At 38.4% G+C, this 21,094-nt stretch overlaps 2 protein-coding genes, 1 non-coding gene and 1 pseudogene across 11 annotated transcripts; 2 read left to right on the forward strand and 2 right to left on the reverse strand.

Moving 5' to 3' along the window:
* Positions 1–5,365: 5,365 nt before the first annotated feature.
* On the forward strand, positions 5,366–10,910 carry LOC110717559 (annotated as a pseudogene).
* On the reverse strand, positions 10,488–10,559 carry TRNAQ-CUG. Its single transcript has one exon. It is a non-coding gene; the product is annotated as a tRNA-Gln (tRNA).
* Positions 10,911–12,653: 1,743 nt separating the features above from the next.
* Positions 12,654–16,922, forward strand: LOC110717937 (protein DETOXIFICATION 35-like). Its single transcript, XM_021896736.1, has 7 exons — positions 12,654–13,252; positions 14,228–14,853; positions 15,010–15,066; positions 15,223–15,461; positions 15,629–15,747; positions 15,832–15,918; positions 16,362–16,922. Exons 1-7 carry the CDS (start codon positions 12,977–12,979, stop codon positions 16,437–16,439), a joined length of 1,482 nt encoding a protein of 493 aa, XP_021752428.1. The 5' UTR covers positions 12,654–12,976; the 3' UTR covers positions 16,440–16,922.
* Positions 16,923–17,422: 500 nt separating this feature from the next.
* LOC110718218 lies at positions 17,423–20,760 on the reverse strand. 9 transcript variants are annotated; one of them, XR_002510867.1, is made up of 6 exons: positions 20,179–20,760; positions 19,186–19,481; positions 18,916–18,977; positions 18,391–18,459; positions 18,215–18,297; positions 17,423–18,000 (listed from the first exon to the last, which is right to left on the reverse strand). XR_002510867.1 is itself a non-coding variant. In XM_021897027.1 (2 exons), exons 1-2 carry the CDS (start codon positions 20,657–20,659, stop codon positions 19,402–19,404), a joined length of 561 nt encoding a protein of 186 aa, XP_021752719.1. In that variant the 5' UTR covers positions 20,660–20,760; the 3' UTR covers positions 19,050–19,401. The 9 variants fall into 9 exon arrangements, 1 of the variants encoding a protein (XP_021752719.1); XR_002510865.1 differs by adding an exon at positions 18,603–18,654 and having other exon boundaries at positions 18,215–18,459; XR_002510864.1 differs by having other exon boundaries at positions 18,603–18,977.
* Between the last annotated feature and the right edge of the window lie 334 nt (positions 20,761–21,094).

A 21,094-nucleotide genomic window follows, 5' to 3' on the forward strand; every position in this document is an offset into this window, starting at 1 on the left:
GATTGAGGGTTCTTGTCCTCGTCATGCAAGATCAAGACGTTTGAATGCGTCTGTTAGGAGGGAGTTAGGTGGTGCAGGACCTTCACATGCACCGTTTCAGCATGAGCAGCAGTATAGGACTGCTGGTGCTTGGTCGGGGGAGCACCAGTCACAGGGGAGCGCCCCCATGTATTCGTCTACTGGAGTGCCTTCATCAGATGAGGATGAGGATGAAGATCGAGGAAGTCAATCTGCTGGAGATGCACAGTACGACCCTCAGGATTACCGTACTGTGTATAGGGGTGACCATGGGAGATATGTTAGCAGTAGTGAACCAGGTCAAGCTTCTACCAGCTCGTCAGAGTCATGGGTGGTGCAGGAGCCGATGCTAGGTGGGCCTGAGGATGGTACCGTTATTCCGAGTTTTGGGGGTCACGTGTCTGCCTACATATGGGGTGGGCAGGAGCGAAACGTGTTGCGGTGTTTGAGAAGGACACAGTTGTGTTCTGAATTGGGTAACTGGCGCGCTCGTCTTCCGCCGGAGCACCTGGAACCGATTGATGGCACTGGTCTATCTCATTTACCCGGGATCATGTTCCGGCGATTTGACTAGCCCTTAATTTCTGCTTTTGTTGAGAGATGGCAGCCAGACACGAACACGTTTCACATGCCTTTTGGGGAGATCACGATCATGCTGCATGATGTGTATCATATTCTAGGGCTTCGTGTCGACGGTTCCATGGTTTCCACTACTCCTGGCACGGACGTTTTACGGGTCGCGTGCTCGGTTACCTTGGATATGACTGAGGAAGAGCTGAATGAGAAGTGCGGTACCAAAACCGTATGGCAGGGTAGTGGGGTCCTGACTGAGAGGATAGTGGAGTCGACCTTGGAGGCGTAGAGGCCCTTCAGTTTCCATTACAGGGCGTACCTGTGGTTAGTACTCGGCGGTTGTTTGTTTTTGGACAAGAGTGGAAACCGTACTCATCCTTGCTTCCTCAACGAGCTGTTTGTTGAGGATGTTCAGATTAGTGAGTACTCCTGGGGTTCTTCTGTGCTAGCATACATGTACCGGCAATTGGGTACAGCATCACGAAGAGATGCTGATTCTATCGCTGGCTGCCTTACGCTTCTGCAGGCGAGGATCTACGAGTACTTTCCGTGTTTACGGCCTCAGCAGGGGACCTTGACCAGAGAGCTTGCTATTCCTCGTGCGTCCGCCTGGTATGTTGGATCGGGGTGCCATAACAAGAGCGTGGAGCGCCTTCTCGCTTTTCGGGCTAGGTTGGATCATTTGACTGACAATGAAGTTAACTGGCTACCGTACGGAGTTGATCCAGCACGACACGTGCCTGCTACTCTTTTCATTGGTTGCATCCAGTATTGTAGCATCATTGAGCCATACATGCCTGATCGAGTGGTTCGGCAACTTGGATACGTCCAGGGCATTCCACCAGCCATTATCAGGCCTGAGAAGGCTAAGAGACCGACGAACTTGAAGATGTATCGGGTTGACTTTTCGCCAGAGATGACATCTGTGATGTGGACTCGGTTTGTCCCTGGTATGTCTTTTAGTGTCGTGGTAGGTGCCCTCAGCAGACTTGGTGATGGTGCTCCTACAGTCGGTCCTGGTTACATGCAGTGGCTGTACCGATTTTCTCATCCACGTTTTTCTCCAGTTGCGTCATCACATGAGAGTCGCACACTGCCAGAGAGAACTAACACGGATTACGTAAGTAGTTGTATTTTTTGGTATAATTTAATAAGTTGCTATTTTAATATGTTGTTTATAATATGTTGTTTTTAATATGTTGTTTTTTTAATATGTTGTTTTTTTAATATGATGTTTTTAATTGAAGTGGATGGGTCGGTCTATGGAGGTCATCAACAGGACCCTGGAGGAGTATCCGAGCCTATCGTGTGATACAAGAGCAATGGCTGAGGCGCTACGAGCTGATTGGAGGGCGATGATGGGGTTGTGAACTTCCTGTTTTTTTTTTTCTATTTCCCTTGTACGCATTTCGTTTATGTACTATTTATTCGTCACGTACTTTAAGTATTGAACAACTGTTTTGGTGGTTTTCTAAATATTTTGTTTAATTAAGTTCAATTCGTTGCAAATTACATAACGACAACTGTTTAACATAAATGAAAGTACAACAACATGTTCACTATCTAATTAAGGCATCCCACATGTTCCTTCTAGCTTCGTAACGCTGATCCCAACCGTCAACACTTGGGTCGTGGTGCTCGGTCCACCAACCTGCAACCGGGGGAAGTGGCGAATCAGGTGCAAGTTCAATACAAAATGTGAGGCCCCAACTGTAGCGATGACAAACTCTCGCTCCGGTGCTGTGACCCCCCTTCTTGCCCGCAACGGAAATATCGTGAGGCATGGGTAGTAGCAAGTTGGTGTTTGGCCTACACCAAGAATAATAACCGCTGCGTTGAACCAAGTCGCAATAGGAAATAAATCTTGTATTGCAACCATCCAATGACGGGAATCAACCGCCCCACCGTCCCATCGAATACGCTGCACATTGATCTCAAGTCTTCCAAGCCCATAAATCCTCTCATATAGGGCTCGATAACCGAGGACCTCATTCGCTATTGTCTCTCGAGCGTCATACCATCGGCCTTGATCACCGAAGAAGAACTCGGCCACACAACGAAACCCACAGTTCCCATCGCCAATGACATCCTTCCATCATGTGATGTAAGGCAACATCGGCCCTGGAAGCATGTGTCGATAACGGCTTTGGCTAATGTCGTTTACATCTCCTGCACAAATGTAGGTTTCAGTTAATAGTTTAGTGAACGCTGATTTATGTGAAAAACACAACACTCAATCGTACCTGTTTATCGTGCGCCGCGTTCAGTGTGTTGGCGGTTTACATGTTCAAAATAAGAACGATCACGTCTTGTGTCATTGTGTCTTGGTCGACCACAAACCCGGTGGTTTACAGCAGGCTCTCTGAGATCGAAATGATCCGGATGCAGCTCCTCTTCAATGATGCGAGACACGTTTCGAAGAACAACAGGATCACTATCAAACACCTCCTCCATCAGAGAACGAAAATGTGCGGCATCCTCGGTCGAGTCATTGTCAGGCACCGTCCCACCATCTCCAGAACCAATAACCAAGGTCCTCCAAAACGGGTGAATTTGCCTTATGTACAATCCTGTCCCAGCAGCTAGCGAATCATGTATCTGGCATGCACAGGGCAACCCGTGGGTCACACGCATTGCACATCCACATCGTTCGTGCACTTGATAACTCAGCTCCCTCATCCTCCTTGTCTCCTCATCAAGAACCTTCAAACAACGCTGAGACACCTTCCCGTTTATACGAGACAGTGGCAACTGTCGGTACTTTTGACCTATCTTCGACCTAGAAGCCTCTAAACCATTACGAATTGCGATGATTTGATTACCAATGTGGCTATGAACTCGAGCCCATACGGTATCCAAAGAACCTGCACATTACAAAGAAAAACAGTTATGATTTGTAACTGAAATTCCTAAATAAAAGTACATACATGAAGTACAATAAGCAAACACCAAACCTGTCGAGGAATCAAACCACATCTTCACGGCCGAATGTTGGCTCTCAACTCTGCAAGTGCTGGTGTTGCCATAATGTAGAACTTGGTTTGTCCAAAATGTCACGAACTTCGTTTTATGACAAAGCCATGTGTTCTCTACATATTGTATCACTGCTGGAAAACTTGCCCACTTATCCTTCATGTTTTCTACAGCGGCCTCATAATCTTCCTCGGTTGCAGCGTCCATGATACGTTTCCATTTTCCGTTTTTGAAAGACGCATCGATTTTCTTGCTTTTGAACATAGCAGTGACCCAAGCCTCCACATATTTGTTAATGTGCCATCGACAAAGTAAGTGCGAGGTTCCTGGAAACACTTCCCTCAATGCAGCACATAGCCTAAGCTCACGGTCTGTCAAGAAAACCGACGGCTCCTTATTATACCCAATCACGTCTCTCAACCTCTGCAAAATCCATCGATAGCTTGCCGTGCTCTCGTTGCGCATGAACACGTAAGCGACGAGAAAATTCTGGTTTGTCGGTGTCACGCTAACTATCTCAAAGAACGGCATCCCGTATCGGTTAGTCTTGTAAGTGGAATCCATACCGATCACATAGGGGTACGTCCGTAGGATGTCTACCATGACTGGATGCGCCATAAAGGCGTGCTGTAAAACGCCTTCATCATCGGACATGACCCAGTAAACATACTGACTCTGTCTCGCCAAATGTAGAAATTGCTGAACAACTCCTCTCCCATCAGACATCTCTTCTCTGAAGTCATTCCGGCAGTTGTAGATGTGTCTGATGTTTGGATGATCATCAGGAAATTGCTCCGCAATAGTCGCCATGATGTTACGCGGTGCAACCTTAGACTTCGTCATGTCACGCACAACCTGCTTCGCATTCGGGCTCAACCCACTAATTTTACGATGACCCTCTGGATACGCAATCATTGGATGGTTGTGGGTCCCAGTTACATCATCTTTCGCCCGGATAAACCAAGTATTGGTGACGAACTCGTAACATATCTTGATGTAGAAAGGACAACCAATGCCCTTGGTTTTGGTGTCCTTCCGAATTGCGTTCTCAAGATTTCTCGGCTTACTCCTGCGTCCCCGGTCACATCTTAAATATCGAACTGGTCGACCATCCCTCTGTTTGTTGAAAGACAATTTCACCTAAATAAATCCCAGATTTATTGCAACAGCATCCGCCCATGTAACTGCATCGTCAAACGTTAGGAAAACCGTGTCTGTCACAAAATGTGCACTGTAATTCACAACGTCACCGTCGTCTTCAACCTCCGAATCCTATCAAAATAACAACACAAACAAATAAAACACGCAAGGATTATTATTTTAAATTTAACAATAATAATAACAATAATAATACAAATAATCATAATAATAATAAAAAAAATAACAATAATAATATTAATAGTATTAATAGTAGTAGTAATAATAATAATAATAATAATAATAATAATAATAATAACAATAACAATAACAATAACAATAACAATAACAATAACAATAACAATAACAATACTAATGATAATAATAATAACAATAATAATACTAATGATAATAATAATAACAATAACAATAATAATACTAATAATAATAACAACAATAACTACGTAACATTAACATATAATAACTAATATAATAATAATAATAACAACAATAGTAATAATAATAGTAGTAATAATATTAATAATAATCATAATCATAACAAAAATTTACAAAATTATTAAAACTAATATTAATAACCATAATATAATAATAATAATAATAATAATAATAATAATAATAATAATAATAACAATAACAATTACGTAAGAAAAAAAAAAACAAAAAAAAGGGACATCCGCCTTTTTTTTCCGGAAACCTGGGGGAGATCCGCCCAAAATTTCCGGATGTCTCCACATACATCCGGAAATTTCAGGCGGATGTACCCATCCGGATGAAATTTCCGGATGTTTCTCTCAACATCCGGAGATTTTGGGCGGATCTCCCCCAGGTTTCCGGAAAAAAACAAGGCGGATGTCCATTTACAAAAAAAAAAAAAAATTCCGAAATACTTACAGATTTTTCCGTCGAATCCTCCGGCGTGTGAACGTTGTCGTCGTCCATCGTAAAACACCACTCCGTACACTTTTCTTTTCTGCCCCGGGATTTTTAAATTCCTCGGGATTACCGTACAATGGTGGAACCGGGATTTTTTAATGCTCAGGATTTTTTTAACACAAGTGGTGGGCTCGGTAATGTTTTTAATGTTGTCGGTAACTAAATTTACCCATGGTGGACCCTTAAATAGATAAAATACCCACAAGGGCAAAAAAGTCATTTCAATTAAAAATGTGAACGTCACCCAGTAATTTACGAACGACGAATAGCGATTCAGAAAAATAAAGGGAGTATTTTTTTTCAAGCTTAACTCAAACAAATTAAAACTTAGGTCTAGCTCCGATTATTTACAACACAACCCTTAATGTGTGTACACATGTGAGTGATAAAGAATTGCAATTATTATGGAAATTGTCAATTTGTCAGAGTGGACCCAAACCGAGCCAAGACAATAAATATATGTGTATGTCAAAAAAAAATGTGTTATATCCCACAACAAACCGAGCTGAGCCAACACAATAATGGAGACACCATTGCTGAACAACGGCGACGATAGTAACAGGTTGAAGGCGGAAAACGGTGACTATGCGGAGGTGAAGTGCATTAGCGAGGCGGCGACGGTGTTCAAGGAAGAGACGATAAAGTTATGGAAGATAGCTATGCCATTAGTTTTTAACATTGTTTGTTATTATGCCACCACTTCACTTACCAACATATTTGTAGGACATCTTTGGGAACTTCAACTTTCTGCCATTTCTATTTCGGTCTCCGTCATTTACACTTTCACATTCGGTTTCATGGTTTGTTCTCTTTCTCCTCATTTCGAGAATTTTTTTTTCATGGTTTGTTTATTAAGATGATAAACTTCTAATATTATTTATATATGGAGCTGAGTACTTTACTTTTTTTTTTTTTTTTACTATTGTTTATTGGTCTGCCTATTATCGACCACCAGTCCTAAAATTTTGTAGCTATGGGTGTGATGTTCAAAAAACCTTCAAGTTCGTAGGTGCTTTGTAAAAAAAGGGTCTAAGATAATTGTTACTCGTATAATTTTAAGTTTGAAAGCTTCCTTATACCTAGCGTGAAGAGACTTGAACCTTTGGCCTTTTGTCACTCTGACTCCGATATCATGTTAGAAAACTCACTCAACTGAAAAATTTAAGTTAATGATTGAAGCCCAGAATTTGTATATATATACTCTAGATTAGAATTGAGTTAGTCTAGGTGGGGCTAAACTATTCTGATTAGGCCATAGCAATTTAAGCTCGAGCTGCCAAATCGAGTGTGAAGATTGGATTCATGTCAAGTCACAATGGATCAGAGATTCAGAGTCATGATGGGTTCGTGTCTATGGCCTAAATTGTATTTGAGTTTGGGTCTGTTTGGTTACTATCAAGTCGGGTTGGCTTTTTTTAGATGCTTTGAAAAAAAGTCGGTTTGTTATCTGGTTGGGATGGTTTTTTTTTTACAGCCCATGGGAGTGTTATCTAACTATTTTCCATGACATTCTGCTAGGGAAACTTTGAGCTAGCTTGATCAGTTACAAAAATATCTAGTTAGACTGTGTTAATTGATTAATTTGTCCTCACATAATAGCAAAAATAATTCATGATCATTAACAGATGTCTAAGTATTTGTTAGAGGATATTTACATGCATTAACAACTTCTGTTAAACTGTACTGAAATGCCTCAACTTTTTAATGTGGGCGATAGCTAGCAAATCATATGGTGCAATGGTTACTACAAACTTACAATTGTAGTACTGTAATTATTTTGTTATTGGGGTTCTTCCTTGATTTGTTTGCATCACATCAAATATTGTTGTTCAATATTGTAGCTTGGCATGGGGAGCGCGCTTGAGACATTGTGTGGACAAGCATTTGGTGCAGCGCAAGTTCATATGCTTGGAATTTACATGCAACGCTCGTGGATTATTCTATTGCTTAGCAGTCTTGTACTCGTACCAATTTACATCTTTGCTGCACCTGTGTTAAAGTTTCTAGGACAGGATCCTGATGTAGCCAACCTTGCTGGACAGTACACCATCCTTACTCTACCCTCGGTGTTCTCATTGGCTATCAGTTTTCCTACTCAGAAGTTCCTACAAGCCCAAAGCAAAGTTGATGTAATGGCTTGGATTGGATTTATTGTTCTAATTGAACACGCCGTGCTTCTCTGGCTTTTTATTTCTGTTATGGGCTGGGGTCTGCGCGGGGCTGCAGCAGCTTTCAACATCACAGAATGGGTGACTGCAATTGCCCAAGTTGTTTATGTATTTGGGTGGTGCAAGAATTCATGGAAAGGCTTCTCTTGGGCTGCTTTTAATGAGATGTGGGCCTTTGTTAGGCTTTCAATTTCTTCTGCTGTGATGCTTTGCCTTGAAATCTGGTATGTGATGAGCTTACCACTTCTTGCAGGTCACCTTCCAAATGCTGTAATCATTATAGGTTCCCTTTCTATCTGGTGAGTTTCTGAGCCTCTCCGACTTATGACTTGCAAGTTTATTGTCTATTTGCAAGAATGTCAAATTGCCATGGTTAAGAAATTGAACAATAATTGTGGTATCATACTAAATCTTCCTGGATAAATGTATACTGGATTATTATTTCTGTTGTTTTCTGCAAAAAAAGTCGCTTATGCAATTCTCTTATTTCTGTTTCAGCATGAATGTAAATGAGCTACAGTTGATGATATTCGTTGGCATAAATACTGCTGTAAGGTACATGCATACATATCAATATTCTTACTATGTTAGACACACAGCTTTTCTATTCATTTGTTATAGGAGTTGGAAAATTCTGTCATGATACTATATTCGTAGAAGCTGTAAGTGGATATGATGATTTAATCTATCAAATTTGAAGTAATTTTCTGTTACTATTAGTGTTCGTGTATCAAATGAGCTCGGGTTGCAGCGTCCAAGAGCAACCAAATTCAGTGTTTATGTTGCTGTCTTCTAGTCTCTCATCATCGGGCTTCTGTGCATGGTCCTTATCCTTGTCACTAAAGACTATTTTGCTGTTATTTACACTGATAGCAAGGAATTGCAACAAGCAGTTTCTAAATTAGCCTGGTTTCTTGGTGTGACAATGGTTCTTAACAGTGTTCAGCCTGTCATTTCAGGTAGACTTACACTTAAATTTCTTCGTATGTTTTTGTGACTTTTTTTGTGTCAAATTTGTACATCTCCTTTCTGGCTTTCTGCCAACGTTCAACTGATGGACTGAGTACTTCATGTTTCAATAATTTGTTTCTGATCATATTTGTAGGAATTGCTGTAGGATTGGGGTGGCAAGCCACTGTGGCTAATATAAACTTGGCTTGCTATTATGCATTTGGGATACCTCTTGGATACATTCTCGGCTATGTAGCACATTTTGGAGTGATGGTACTGAATAATATTCCTTTCCACTAGCACTTAAGATTAAATTTCTTCATTAGCTACCACAGTTTCTGAAATACGGGTTTATCAATTATAGGGCATTTGGGGCGGCATGATAGCTGGAATCTTCTTGCAGACACTCATTCTACTCTTTATCCTTTATAGAACAAATTGGAGTAAAGAGGTGAGCATGACAGAGCTTTCAGTTGTATTTACTTTCTTCTAAAAGCTTGGATTTGCCATAATTCAGAGATGATATCTTGATATTTTGCTATATAACAGGCAACTGTTATTAAGTCGTCTGTCCTGACTCAAAGTTAACATCGAGCCAGGCTCAGAGATTAACTGATTAAGGATATAAGGAGTGACAGAGGATTAGAGGCAGTAGTAATCAATGCAAACAATGATTCAAAGGTTTGCACCTTAAGTAAAATTAAACTCTTTCGAGTCAAGTTGTCATAGGTGTAATTCATGAATCTCCTTGTACATGGTGTTTAAGCAGCAAACTTGCATGTCATTTGGCTATGGGTTAGGACTTCTTTTGGCTATGCTATTCAGACTTGACTATTAAAATTTTTGGCTCCAATATTGGTACATGTACTGGAGTTTGGGGTGAAACTATCGAGTACATGGGTACTTGAGATGGATTGAAGAGAGTTCGAATACACACTTGTGTTTGCTGTTAGCCTGAAATTAGACATCAGAAATGGTCTAAGGCTGTTTACTGCTGAACAAACTTCCACCTTAAAAAAATGTCGAGTACATCGGTACTTAAGATGAATTGAAGAGGTCGAACACACACTTCTTAAGTATGCTGTAAAACACATTATAAAAGGTTTACATCTGAACAAAACTCAACCTTAAATTATGCAAAAGCATTCTTAAAAGGGTGGTGGTTGTTAATGTCATAAACTTGCAATAGACAAGATACATGACTGAGCTACCTCCTGTATGATATGCAGGTGGAAGAAACAAGCAGCCGCATGCAGAAGTGGGGTGGACAGGACATCAGCACACATAAGGTGGGCGACGACATATGAATGACTTACTGCAAGTGTTGCAGAATTTCTGCTCCTGCATCATCACTTGAGCTTCATATAGCAGAAAATTCGGATGTTTTGACTGGAGCTTATGTTATCCACAACTCCAAGGGTGAACAAACCACTGAGACAGCGAAAAAACAAGTGTTTCATGATGAAGCCGAATGATCAAGTCACCATTTATTCTATTACTTAACAGTTAACCTTCCAAAGTTTTGTGAGCTTTTATACAAATGAGGCACATGAACATTACAAATTGAAAAACAAATTATGATTTTAGGTAAAACCAAGTTCTTACATTTTTGTTTAAAAGGAAATAATGGTATTTTCAAATTAAAATTATTTATTTTTTACTAGTATTATTTTCATTCGCTTACTCATTAAAAAGATTAAAAATGATGGAATAAGGTCCTACCGAGATTTGAACTCGGGTTACTGGATTCAGAGTCCAATGTCCTAACCACTAGACCATAGGACCATTTTGTTTTTATACTGGAAAGAACTTTAAATTATATAAGGAGCATGCAATAGACAGTTTACTTATCCAAGTGAGAAATAGTGTGCCATGAAGATGGTGGATTTCATTGTTTCAGGTTCAATGGGGAAAATTAGTAATTTTATACTTTGACCTATATTACGAAGTATAATAACATATTGTTATTTTATACTCCGTATTTAATACAATTTGGAAATACGAGTCTACTACCATAAATAAGTGAACTGCCTTCCATGAAATTGGTAGAATTGTACTTTGTATTAAAAAATTTAAAACTGTAAATGGAAAATGGATATTTTAGAAAATAACACCATAAACCCAAATTTGATTATAACACCACCACCAAAAAAAAAAAAAAAAAAAAAAAAAAAAATAACCTTTTATTATAACACCATCGAAAAACTAAAAAATTGGTTTCACCACCACTAAACTTTGTCCCCAAAAAAACCGTTAAGTAGGTCCCACATGATACACATGTCAATCATCTATTGGATTAAAAATAATTATAAAATAATTAAAAAAAAAATAACCTAAAATGATAACCCAGCCACCACCGCCGGTGGGTTCCCACCACTGTCACCCATACCCAGCCTCCAAACCTCCGAAACCGTCGCCGAACCACCGTAACCCCAACCTAAACCAGCCGAAACCCCAACCCACACCGTCGCCAAACCACCGTAACCCCAACCTAAACCAGCCGAAACAGCAACATCACCCCCATCACCATTGCTGAGCTCCTTTGCCCTCCCCAAAACTATCGCCGAACCGCCGAAACCCTAACCCACACCCATACCCAAACCCACAAACCGCCTACTCCTCTCACCCTCACCTAGTCACCCTGGACACAAACCTGTACCCAGAAACCAAATCGAGGCTGAGGTTGGGGTACGATTGGGCTACTTTCGACGGTCGAGGGTGGTCAGCTGGCTTGTTTCGTCGGTAGATGGTGGTTAGCGCAGTTGGGATTGGTTGACAGTGGTAGGGGCTTGGTTGGGGTGACAGCGATGGACACTGGCGCCGGTGGTGGCTGGATTAAGATTTAGGGTTTTTCCTTTTTTTTAAAAAAAATTCTTTTTTTTTCATTCTTTTTTCAATAAATAATTGACACGTGAACAATGTGGGGCCCACTAACGATTTTTTGGTGGTGCTTTAATAAAATTTTAAAATTTGTGGTGTTATAATCAAATTTGTGTGATTTTTATGGCGTTATTTTTTAAAATGTCCAAAAATAAGTTAAATAAACAAAAATGGTGGTAGGGAGAAAATGCACGAGGGCCACAAGGCAATAGCATATCGTGGACATTTTTATATCTTTGTTTATTTGTTTATTGAACATTGTGAATTTGTGATGTTGAAGCAACAAATAAATGTACTTTTACTCCGCTTCAATCATTTTTAGATTTTTTTTTCATTTTTCAAAATAATTGGACTAGGTTAATAGTCAACCTAATTAATACAAACGCATTCATATATCCAATTATTTTAGAAAAAAATTAGGTTATTCCCGTTCGATGTATGGTTAGAATTAATTTTTCTTGTAATTTATGTTCCGTTACACATTACATTGTATATGAAGATTAGAATTAGATATAAAAATAATTTACATTTAAGGAAAGTAAAAAAAATTGAAATGCACTACCAAACATCAAACAAATTAGGTACGTGAAACTATAATTTAGGAGAAAAACTTGATTAATTGAATTTTATATAGACACTTATGTATTGAAGTCAAAGTGTAAGTTAATAATAAAAATTAAAAAACATTAATAATTGATCTGATGACATCATACAAAGAAATTGGAGGGAAATTTTTTAATGTAGGAATGACATGTAGGATAGTTTGAGGGTTGATGATCTCAGTAATATTTTGTTTTAGTAATAGTTAATAAATATGCAAAAATATTGATATTTGAAAAAATGAAAAATGTTGTACTAGAAGCTAAAAATGGAAAAAACAAATGAAAATATAACATTAATTACACTGATTTTTTCTAATTTTGTCGTGTATTCTTAAATTAATACAAAATTAAATTAGGAAAGATTCTCCATATTAAATACTTATTCTTAGCTCAATATGAATCTAATAAAATCTTTATGACCATGATACTGGTATAAAATTGACTCTATTATTTATTCACAACCCTCGGTATAACAATATAAGGTACACTCAAACTATTGCAAATACTATTCAAAATTGATCAAAGTAGATCAAAACCAAGCCAAGACATTTATATTTATATTTATATAAGACCGTATTCATTTCACCATCAAATATTTTATTAAAATATATATTCATATAGTGCCATCGTGCCATCCCCAATTAAGTATGAAGTAATCAAATACGAAGTATATAAATAAAAATCTAGAGAAGAAAAAAAACAAAAAAGCATTGTGTGAAAATGGAGACACCATTGCTAAACGGCGGCGACGGTAACAGATTGAAGGCGGAGAATGGTGACTATGCGGAGGTGAAGAGCATTAGCGAGGCGGCGGCGGTGTTTAAGGAAGAGACGGGGAAGTTATGGAAGATAGCAACACCATTAGTGTTTAACATTGTTTGTCAATACGCTACAAATTCACTTACAAACATTTTTGTAGGACATCTTGGAGAGCTTGAGCTTTCTGCTATTTCTATTTCAATGTCCGTCATTAACACCTTCGCATTCGGCTTCATGGTTTTTTTTCTATCTCTATTACTCGTTCGAGTTTTTTTTAATTTACTCATTTTGAGTTTAACTTTTTGCATTATTTATTCACATTTTTTGCAAAATGTGTAATGTTTAAAGTCAAGCCAATGTTTGAGTAGGTAGGGTAAAGTTAGAAGGACTTTTATATTACACGGCTTTAATAGACGAACAATAAAATATCGCAATAATAATTTAGGAAATTATTACATGTATAATTTCCTACTCAGTCCTTTGTGCTCATTTTTGCCAAACTCTCACATTACTTGTAGTTTATTGGTCAGTCCAGTATTGACCCATGACTTTATAAGTACTAAATTATTTTAGAGCCTTGATTTTGATGTTCAATGTTCGTAAATGCTTTGTAAAAGATTTTAGCAATAATAGTAATGAGGACATAACTGAGAGTGAGGGTAACTCAAGTGGTTAGAGCTTGATTCTCAATTTCAGGAGATCCTGGGATCGAAATGAGGACATAACTGAGTCAGTCTAGGCTATTGCAATTAGGTCATAGTAATATTAGAACTGCTGATAAATCGGGTGTGCAGATTGGATTCAAGTCACAATGGATCGGGGTCATGGTGGGTTTGTGTGTCTATGGCCTCTATGTGGATCATATTTGAATTTGGGACTTTTTGGTTACTTTGGATTAAGTAGGGTTATTTTCAGGCCGGAATGGTTTTTTAGTAACAGCCCATGGGGGTGTTATCTGATAATTTTCCTAGACATTCTAATACAGAAACTTTGAACTTTATTAGATAAAAATATATTTATGTGGACATTACATGCATAAAAAACTTGTGTTATAAAGTATTGAAATGCCTAGAGTTGTTAATTAGTGTGATGGAAAATCACTTGGTGTAATGGTTTTTACAAACTTACAATGTAGTACTATTATTTTTCAAGTGGGAGCATGTAGTTTTTGGAGATTTTAATGGGGACAAATATTGTTGTTCAATATTGTAGCTTGGCATGGGGAGCGCGCTTGAGACATTGTGTGGGCAAGCTTTTGGTGCTGGGCAAGTTCATATGCTTGGAGTTTACATGCAACGCTCGTGGATAATCCTATTGCTCAGCAGTCTTGTACTCCTACCAATTTATGTCTTTGCTGCACCAGTGTTAAAGTTTCTTGGACAGGACCCTGATGTAGCCAACCTCTCAGGACAATTCACCATCCTTACTATACCCTCACTGTTCTCGTTGGCTATCAATTTTCCTACTCAGAAGTTCCTCCAAGCCCAAAGCAAGGTTAATGTAATGGCTTGGATCGGATTTATTGTTCTAATTGAACACGCTGTGCTTCTCTGGCTATTCATTGCTGTGCTGGGTTGGGGTCTGCGCGGGGCTGCTGTAGCTTTCAACTTCACAAGATGGGTGACTGCAATAGCCCAAGTTGTTTATGTATTTGTTTGGTGCAAGGATGCTTGGACAGGGTTCTCTTGGGCTGCTTTTAACGAGATGTGGGCATTTGTTAGGCTTTCAATTGCTTCTGCTGTGATGCTCTGCCTTGAAATCTGGTATATGATGAGCATAACACTTCTTGCTGGTCACCTTCCAAATGCTGTCATTACTATAGGCTCTCTTTCTATCTGGTGAGTTTCCGATTCATGACTTGTAAGTTTGTTGTCTACTTGCAAGCATGTCAAACTGTGGTATCATACTAAAACTTCCTTGATAGTATTCTTAACAACTAGCTCTTGTTTTTCTGCAAAAAAGTCGCTAATGCAATTTTCTTCTCTGTGTTTCAGCACGAATATAAATGGACTACAATTTATGATATTCATTGGAATAAATGCTGCTGTAAGGTAAATGCATACAAATCAATATTCTTACTATGCTAGACGCTAACCTTTTCAGTTCTTTTGCTTTAGGAGTTACGGGATAATATCTTGATCCTATACTCTTAGAAGCTAGAAGTGGTTTTCATCAATCAATTCTGAAGCAATCTTTGTTACTTCTAGTGTTCGTGTATCAAATGAGCTTGGGTTACAGCATCCAAGGGCAACCAAATACAGTGTTTTCGTTGCAGTCTTCCAGTCTATCATCATCGGGCTTTTGTGCTTGGTCATTATCCTCATCACTAAAGACCATTTTGCTATTATTTACACCGATAGCAAGGAATTGCAGCAAGCAGTTTCTAAACTAGCTTGGCTTCTTGGTGTGACAATGGTTCTTAACAGTATTCAGCCTGTCATTTCAGGTAGACTTACACTTAAATTTCTTTGTATGCTTTTGTGGCTTTTTCTGTCTGTCAAATCTGTGAATTCTCCTTTCTGCCAACGTGCAACTAATTGACAGACTCCTGATCGAGCAGTCTGGATTTGAGTACTAAGTGATTCAATAATTTATTTCTCATCATATTTGTAGGAGTTGCTGTTGGAGGGGGGTGGCAAGCCACAGTGGCTAATATAAACTTGGCTTGCTATTATGTTTTTGGGCTACCGCTTGGATACATTCTCGGCTATGTAGCACACTTGGGAGTAATGGTAATATCACTTTCCCTTTGTGCTTAAGATCTTAATTCTTCATTATAAACGATATATTCTGAAATATGGTTTTATCAATGACAGGGCCTTTGGAGCGGAATGATAGCTGGAACTCTCTTGCAGACATTCATTCTACTCTTCATCCTTTACAAAACAAATTGGAATAAAGAGGTGAGCTTTACATAGCTTCCAGTTACTTTTTCCTTGTTTTTCTGAAGTTTGGTGTCAGCATAATTTGGAGATATGAGATCTTAATACTTCACCTTAAGTCGCATTGCTGTGTTTCTTGACTTTCTTCTGTTCATACTCGCATAGTCGCAAGTATTTTTTGCTAAGGGTTAGGACTTCCTTTAGCTATGTTCTTCTGACTTGGCTATTAGTTTTTCCAAACACTGGTAGTGGTACGCATATTGAATTTAAAGGTAGAATTGTCGCGTACATTGGCACTAGAGATGAATTGAAGAGTTCATATACACACATCTCAAGGGTTTAGGGTTGTCTACTTGTGAATAAAACTCCACCTTCAGTTGTGCAAAAGCATTCTAGAGTCGCTGGTAATAGTTGACATCGTAAAAAGGCATTAGACATGACTGAGCCACCTCCATGATATGCAGGTGGAGGAATCAAGCAGCCGCATGCAGAAGTGGGCAGGGCAGGACATCAACGCAGATAAGATTGGTGATGACATATGAACAACATTTCTGTTCTTTCATCACTCAAGCTTCATTTAATATCAGAAGAATTGGATGTTTTGACTGAAGTTTATGTGAACGAAAAGGTGAACAAACTAATCTGACAATGAAGATTTTCCCGTGACAACGTTGAACCAGTAATTCCATTTTTTGAGGGTTTTTTAGCCTTCAAAGTGTTCTGAACGTTTGGAGGTGCTTCTGCAGGCATTGCATCTCTAAAATCCCAGCAAGATCATGTTAGAACATCTTACTGATGAAATATTGTCATTTGAAAACCTTGTTACAACAGTCATTCTACTCTGTAAACCTTGTTGTTTAACGCTGAATCTGATCATATTACCGCATATGATCAGCATAGACTCGAACTTAACCAAAGATTGCAACTGTAGTTACAAAATTGTAACCACATTCTTATGCCGTTTCATATTATTGAGCAGCATAGTGTTCTACGGTGTCTAGAAAATAATACTCATGTGTTTTTAACTATTGTCGTGTATACTACTTTGACCATTATTTTAATAATCGTGTTAGTTTGAATGAAAAAAGTCACCCAACCCACAAGACATGACAAACGTGTAGGCGGCTGGCGATATGGGCATCAGTTTCTACTGCAGGGTATATGCGTTATTCTGATGAATTAAAAAAGAAAACAAAAATTACCCACACAATACAATAAACCATTAGTTATTTACCCATTTAGCTTGATAAAATAAGTTGTTACCAACATATAATATTTGTAGTCACTTGATATAAGTTCTTAACAAGATATATACTTGTATTAGTTGTATATATAGTCACTTTCTGAATTCGGCAGCCTGTAGGCAATACAATTTATGCACACTACAAGCACAATGAAGCACGAAACGGAACGAGACACAACGTACAACCATCTTTATAATAACCTAGTGAGTAAGATTTTAATTGACCCGACTAGCATAAAAATTGATTATTTTATTTGATTGGTGTAGGTTAAGTAGGTTAAGTTTACAAAGCAAAATTGATCTTAATAATCAGTTTGGTGATATACCAAAGAATACGCCAACAACCAATTAATCAACAGCAGTAACCAAATTAATCAGGCAGACCATGTGGCCAACTAGACATCAAAATGATTAATTCTTACACTTAAGATTCAGATGTGTCAATCTAAACCACAATATTCTCTTATGCAAAGTTGATATCATGACGTCAGAGACAGGATTCGCAAGTTTACGAGAGTCAAAAGACGAAAAATCTAAGTTAATACTAATGTCTTTTTAAGTAAGAATCTTTCTTCTTCTGCAGCCTGTAAGCGTATCTCTGAATCAAATCTCCCGTAAACTAAGCTTCTTCAAGATCTACACAGCTGACTTTCTCTGATTTCAGAGAAATTTATTAAACACGGCCATTTATTCGACCAATCCAGATCCCAATCTTCTGTTATGGAGCGTTTGACGTACCATCTCTTGTAATTTTGCCACATCTTAACTTACAGCTTGTAACGTCTTGATCGTGCTTCGTGGTGGCATTAGATAGCACAGAGGCAGATCAATACTAACATACTGATAAATCCTCCTAAAGACTGCATCAGCAATTAGTACTATTAAATCACTCCAAGTTAGTGATGTAAAGGGAGAGATATGACCTAAAGTATGAACAATGGCTGGCTTTGCTCTAAACACATCCTGCCTTTGCTTTTAGAGCACAGCCAGCCGTAGGTCATAACTTCTGGTCATGAGGGAAGCAAGATGAGAGTATGAACTATGAGACTAAGAGTGAGGCAACTAGGCAAGTACCTCACTGCTCATTCTAATGAACACCAAATTTTCCATGAACAGAAGAAACACAGCAATGCATTAGTTTCCAGCAGCAACCACATCTAAGTAAAGGAGATATGTTAGCAACTGCTCGTACTACTAAATGGTTCAGGCGGAAACTCTTCTAAGTCATATAAGACAAGTAACAAACCAACCGGCAAAGAGTTATTTTGGATCTCCATCACCCAACTAACACGTCAACTGCTTGCTCTTGGAGTAAACTTCTGCAAGAGCAAATACAAAGAACAACTTGAGAAAATATCTGCAATTCACCAAGCAAGTTATGTACTTATATGGCCAGAATTATTAGTACACTACATATACAAGTACGAGAGTTGGACAAAGACACCTCCGCGAGAATGACAACCTTTGAAGCAAGTTGCAGAAGACCGACAAAAAGAGTCATTAAGGGTGCTCATCTTCAAACGCGAGAACAAGTTAGAAGTCAGTCGTACAAACATAGACAACATAGTTTGCCATTAACGAAAAATCAACTTGCAAATATCAATATTAATTCACAAGATCAGACTTGATCAGCATTGTCATTCATCATATCAATCAGATAACCACTTATAGCAGTCCCAAGTTAGAGGTTAAACGAAAAGTATGTTCCATCAGGCAGAGATAATCGAAAGGATTGGCAGTAATCCAAGACTGATTATCCAATAAGGGGGAGTTACCTCAGCAATGCAGAGGCCAGTTAAGAAGCTGAGGTAGCTGCAATGGTGATTCTCAACACACACTGCATAAGAATCACAGTAGAATAAGCACATGAAAATAAAAGTAACAACAACATAACAGTTGCACAAAACAATTTAAAAATTAAAAGAAGCAAGTTTTATTCCACTTTCATCTCTTTTATTTCATCTATCATTACAAATAATCACAACCTAAAATCTAAGCCGAGTACTAAATGTCAGACCATCATCGGTAGTTGATTAATCTCAGACCTGACACGGTCCTCTTCTCTAATGGTTCTGATTCCATCTTGTCCAAAATTCGGTCGCAAAGTTCTGAACTTTGACGGTCCTGGCATGTTTATCTTCCCATTCAAAGATTAATTCATTTAGATTACGAAAGTTAAAGACTTTTCATCTTTTAGGGAAAATAGGACATCCTTTTGTCCTTAGACTGATAAAATCAGTCGACGGCAGCGCCGCTGCATTCTAGCTGCATAATTTGACAGTGCACGCCACAGCCTGAGCCCAAAATTTTAGCCTTGCTTTGACATCTTCAGGATGATCACCTAATCAAGAGAACAGACAGCATGTTAAGCATAGCACAATGGGTAAAGAACAAATGTGAAAACAAACTTGAACATGCTGTGGCCAACTCATGCCTAACAGATGCCAACTATCTACAACTCAGAAAAATAAAAGCACACAATCCAATATACTACAGCAATTAACATTGTGAATGATTAGCTTTGTTCACACTTTACAGTTTACATGTGCACAATATCAAGTCTTTATTTCTGGTAACAATTTTGTCAGCAAATATCATGGAACACATGGAATTCTTTTAATCTTAGACATCAGAAACATAATGCAATGTTTACCTCAATAGTCTCGTATTCTTAAGTGTTTCAATCTTTCTAAACTCAATCAGATCAACTTATTATTTAATTACATATATATTCACATGATTAAGTAATCATTTGTCCTGAAATTAATTAGAATCAACATCAAATCTCTAAATACCACCCTGCATATCAGATTTAGTTGTCACATTACTGATTCAAATTACACTATCAATGACTATTGATTCAAGTAATTAACAGCTTTTCAAGGCAAATTAAATCAAAAATCATGATCAAATCCAGATCCCAAAAAACCCAGAAAAATTCACAGCACCCAGAAAAATTCAAGCAAAACCCAGATCATAAAACAAAGAAAAAACCAAACCCGGATCATAAAAATCAAAAATTATAAAATCAAACTCACCAGGACTAGAGATCTTCCAAGTAGGCATAGGACTAGAACTTTCAGACCCAGAAGACGACGCCGTATCAGTAGTACTATTAGCATGATTCAAACTTTGTTGATGATATTGTTGTTGATTAGGATGATCATCTAGAAACTTCTGAGACATAGAATAACAAAGCTCCAAAGCAGGCAAAGTATTACAAAGTTCAGGAATTTCATCATAACTAAACCCAAACCCTAAATCAACACAACCCTTTAATTCATCAAGATCATCATCAGTTAAGCTCTTTGTTCGAGGTAAATCATCGTCATCAGAGGGTTCAACGTATCCTTCTAAACAAACGTGTGGTACCCTCTTTCTGGGTTTCCTGATTCTGGGTTTTGGTTCGTATACAATCACCTCTTCTTCATCTTCTTGATGATCGGAATTAGGGGTTGTTGTTTGGTTGGAAATTATGGTTTTATCTTGGGATTCGGATTCGGGTTTGTAGGCTGCCATAGTTTTTCTGGGTTTTTTTTCTCTTTTCTTGGTTTTTTGGGTTTTTTCTCTCTCCAATTCTTTTGATTCTGTTGTGTGTGAGATTGTGAGAAATGGAGTGACAGAGAAGGGGTTATAAAGGTAGGGCTTTTGCAGTTAAGTCCCTAAATCGGTCATTAGACGGCTATTTTTTAATATTTGTTGTTATGCCATTATGTGGGGATAGAGGTGATAATATTGGTCCGGCCCGCTAGCCAGGCCCGATCTGGCCGGAAAATAGGGCGGGTTTGAGCAAGCTTAAAAATGTATTTTTTGTAAAAAAAATCGAACCCGACTCGAAAAAACCCACTTAAGTCCGACAAGCCGGTACTTTTTTGCGGGTTAGGCACGAGGAATCATGTTAGGGCCCGGCCCAGCCTAATTTTTGATCACCTCTAAACAACTCGGACAATGTTG

Source organism: Chenopodium quinoa, unplaced genomic scaffold, assembly GCF_001683475.1.
Source record: "Chenopodium quinoa cultivar QQ74 unplaced genomic scaffold, ASM168347v1, whole genome shotgun sequence".
NCBI lineage: Eukaryota > Viridiplantae > Streptophyta > Magnoliopsida > Caryophyllales > Amaranthaceae > Chenopodium > Chenopodium quinoa.

What these genes read in the sequence shown, in the direction of transcription:
- LOC110718218 (XM_021897027.1), bottom strand. Translation starts at nt 20,659, where the DNA reads ATGGCAGCCTACAAACCCGAATCCGAATCCCAAGATAAAACCATAATT. An exon ending in TTGGAAGATCTCTAGTCCTG is followed by an intron (nt 19,482 to 20,178) that starts GTGAGTTTGATT and finishes TCTCTTGATTAG; the next exon opens with GTGATCATCCTGAAGATGTC.
- LOC110717937 (XM_021896736.1), top strand. Translation starts at nt 12,977, where the DNA reads ATGGAGACACCATTGCTAAACGGCGGCGACGGTAACAGATTGAAGGCG. An exon ending in CCTTCGCATTCGGCTTCATG is followed by an intron (nt 13,253 to 14,227) that starts GTTTTTTTTCTA and finishes TCAATATTGTAG; the next exon opens with CTTGGCATGGGGAGCGCGCT. An exon ending in GGAATAAATGCTGCTGTAAG is followed by an intron (nt 15,067 to 15,222) that starts GTAAATGCATAC and finishes TGTTACTTCTAG; the next exon opens with TGTTCGTGTATCAAATGAGC.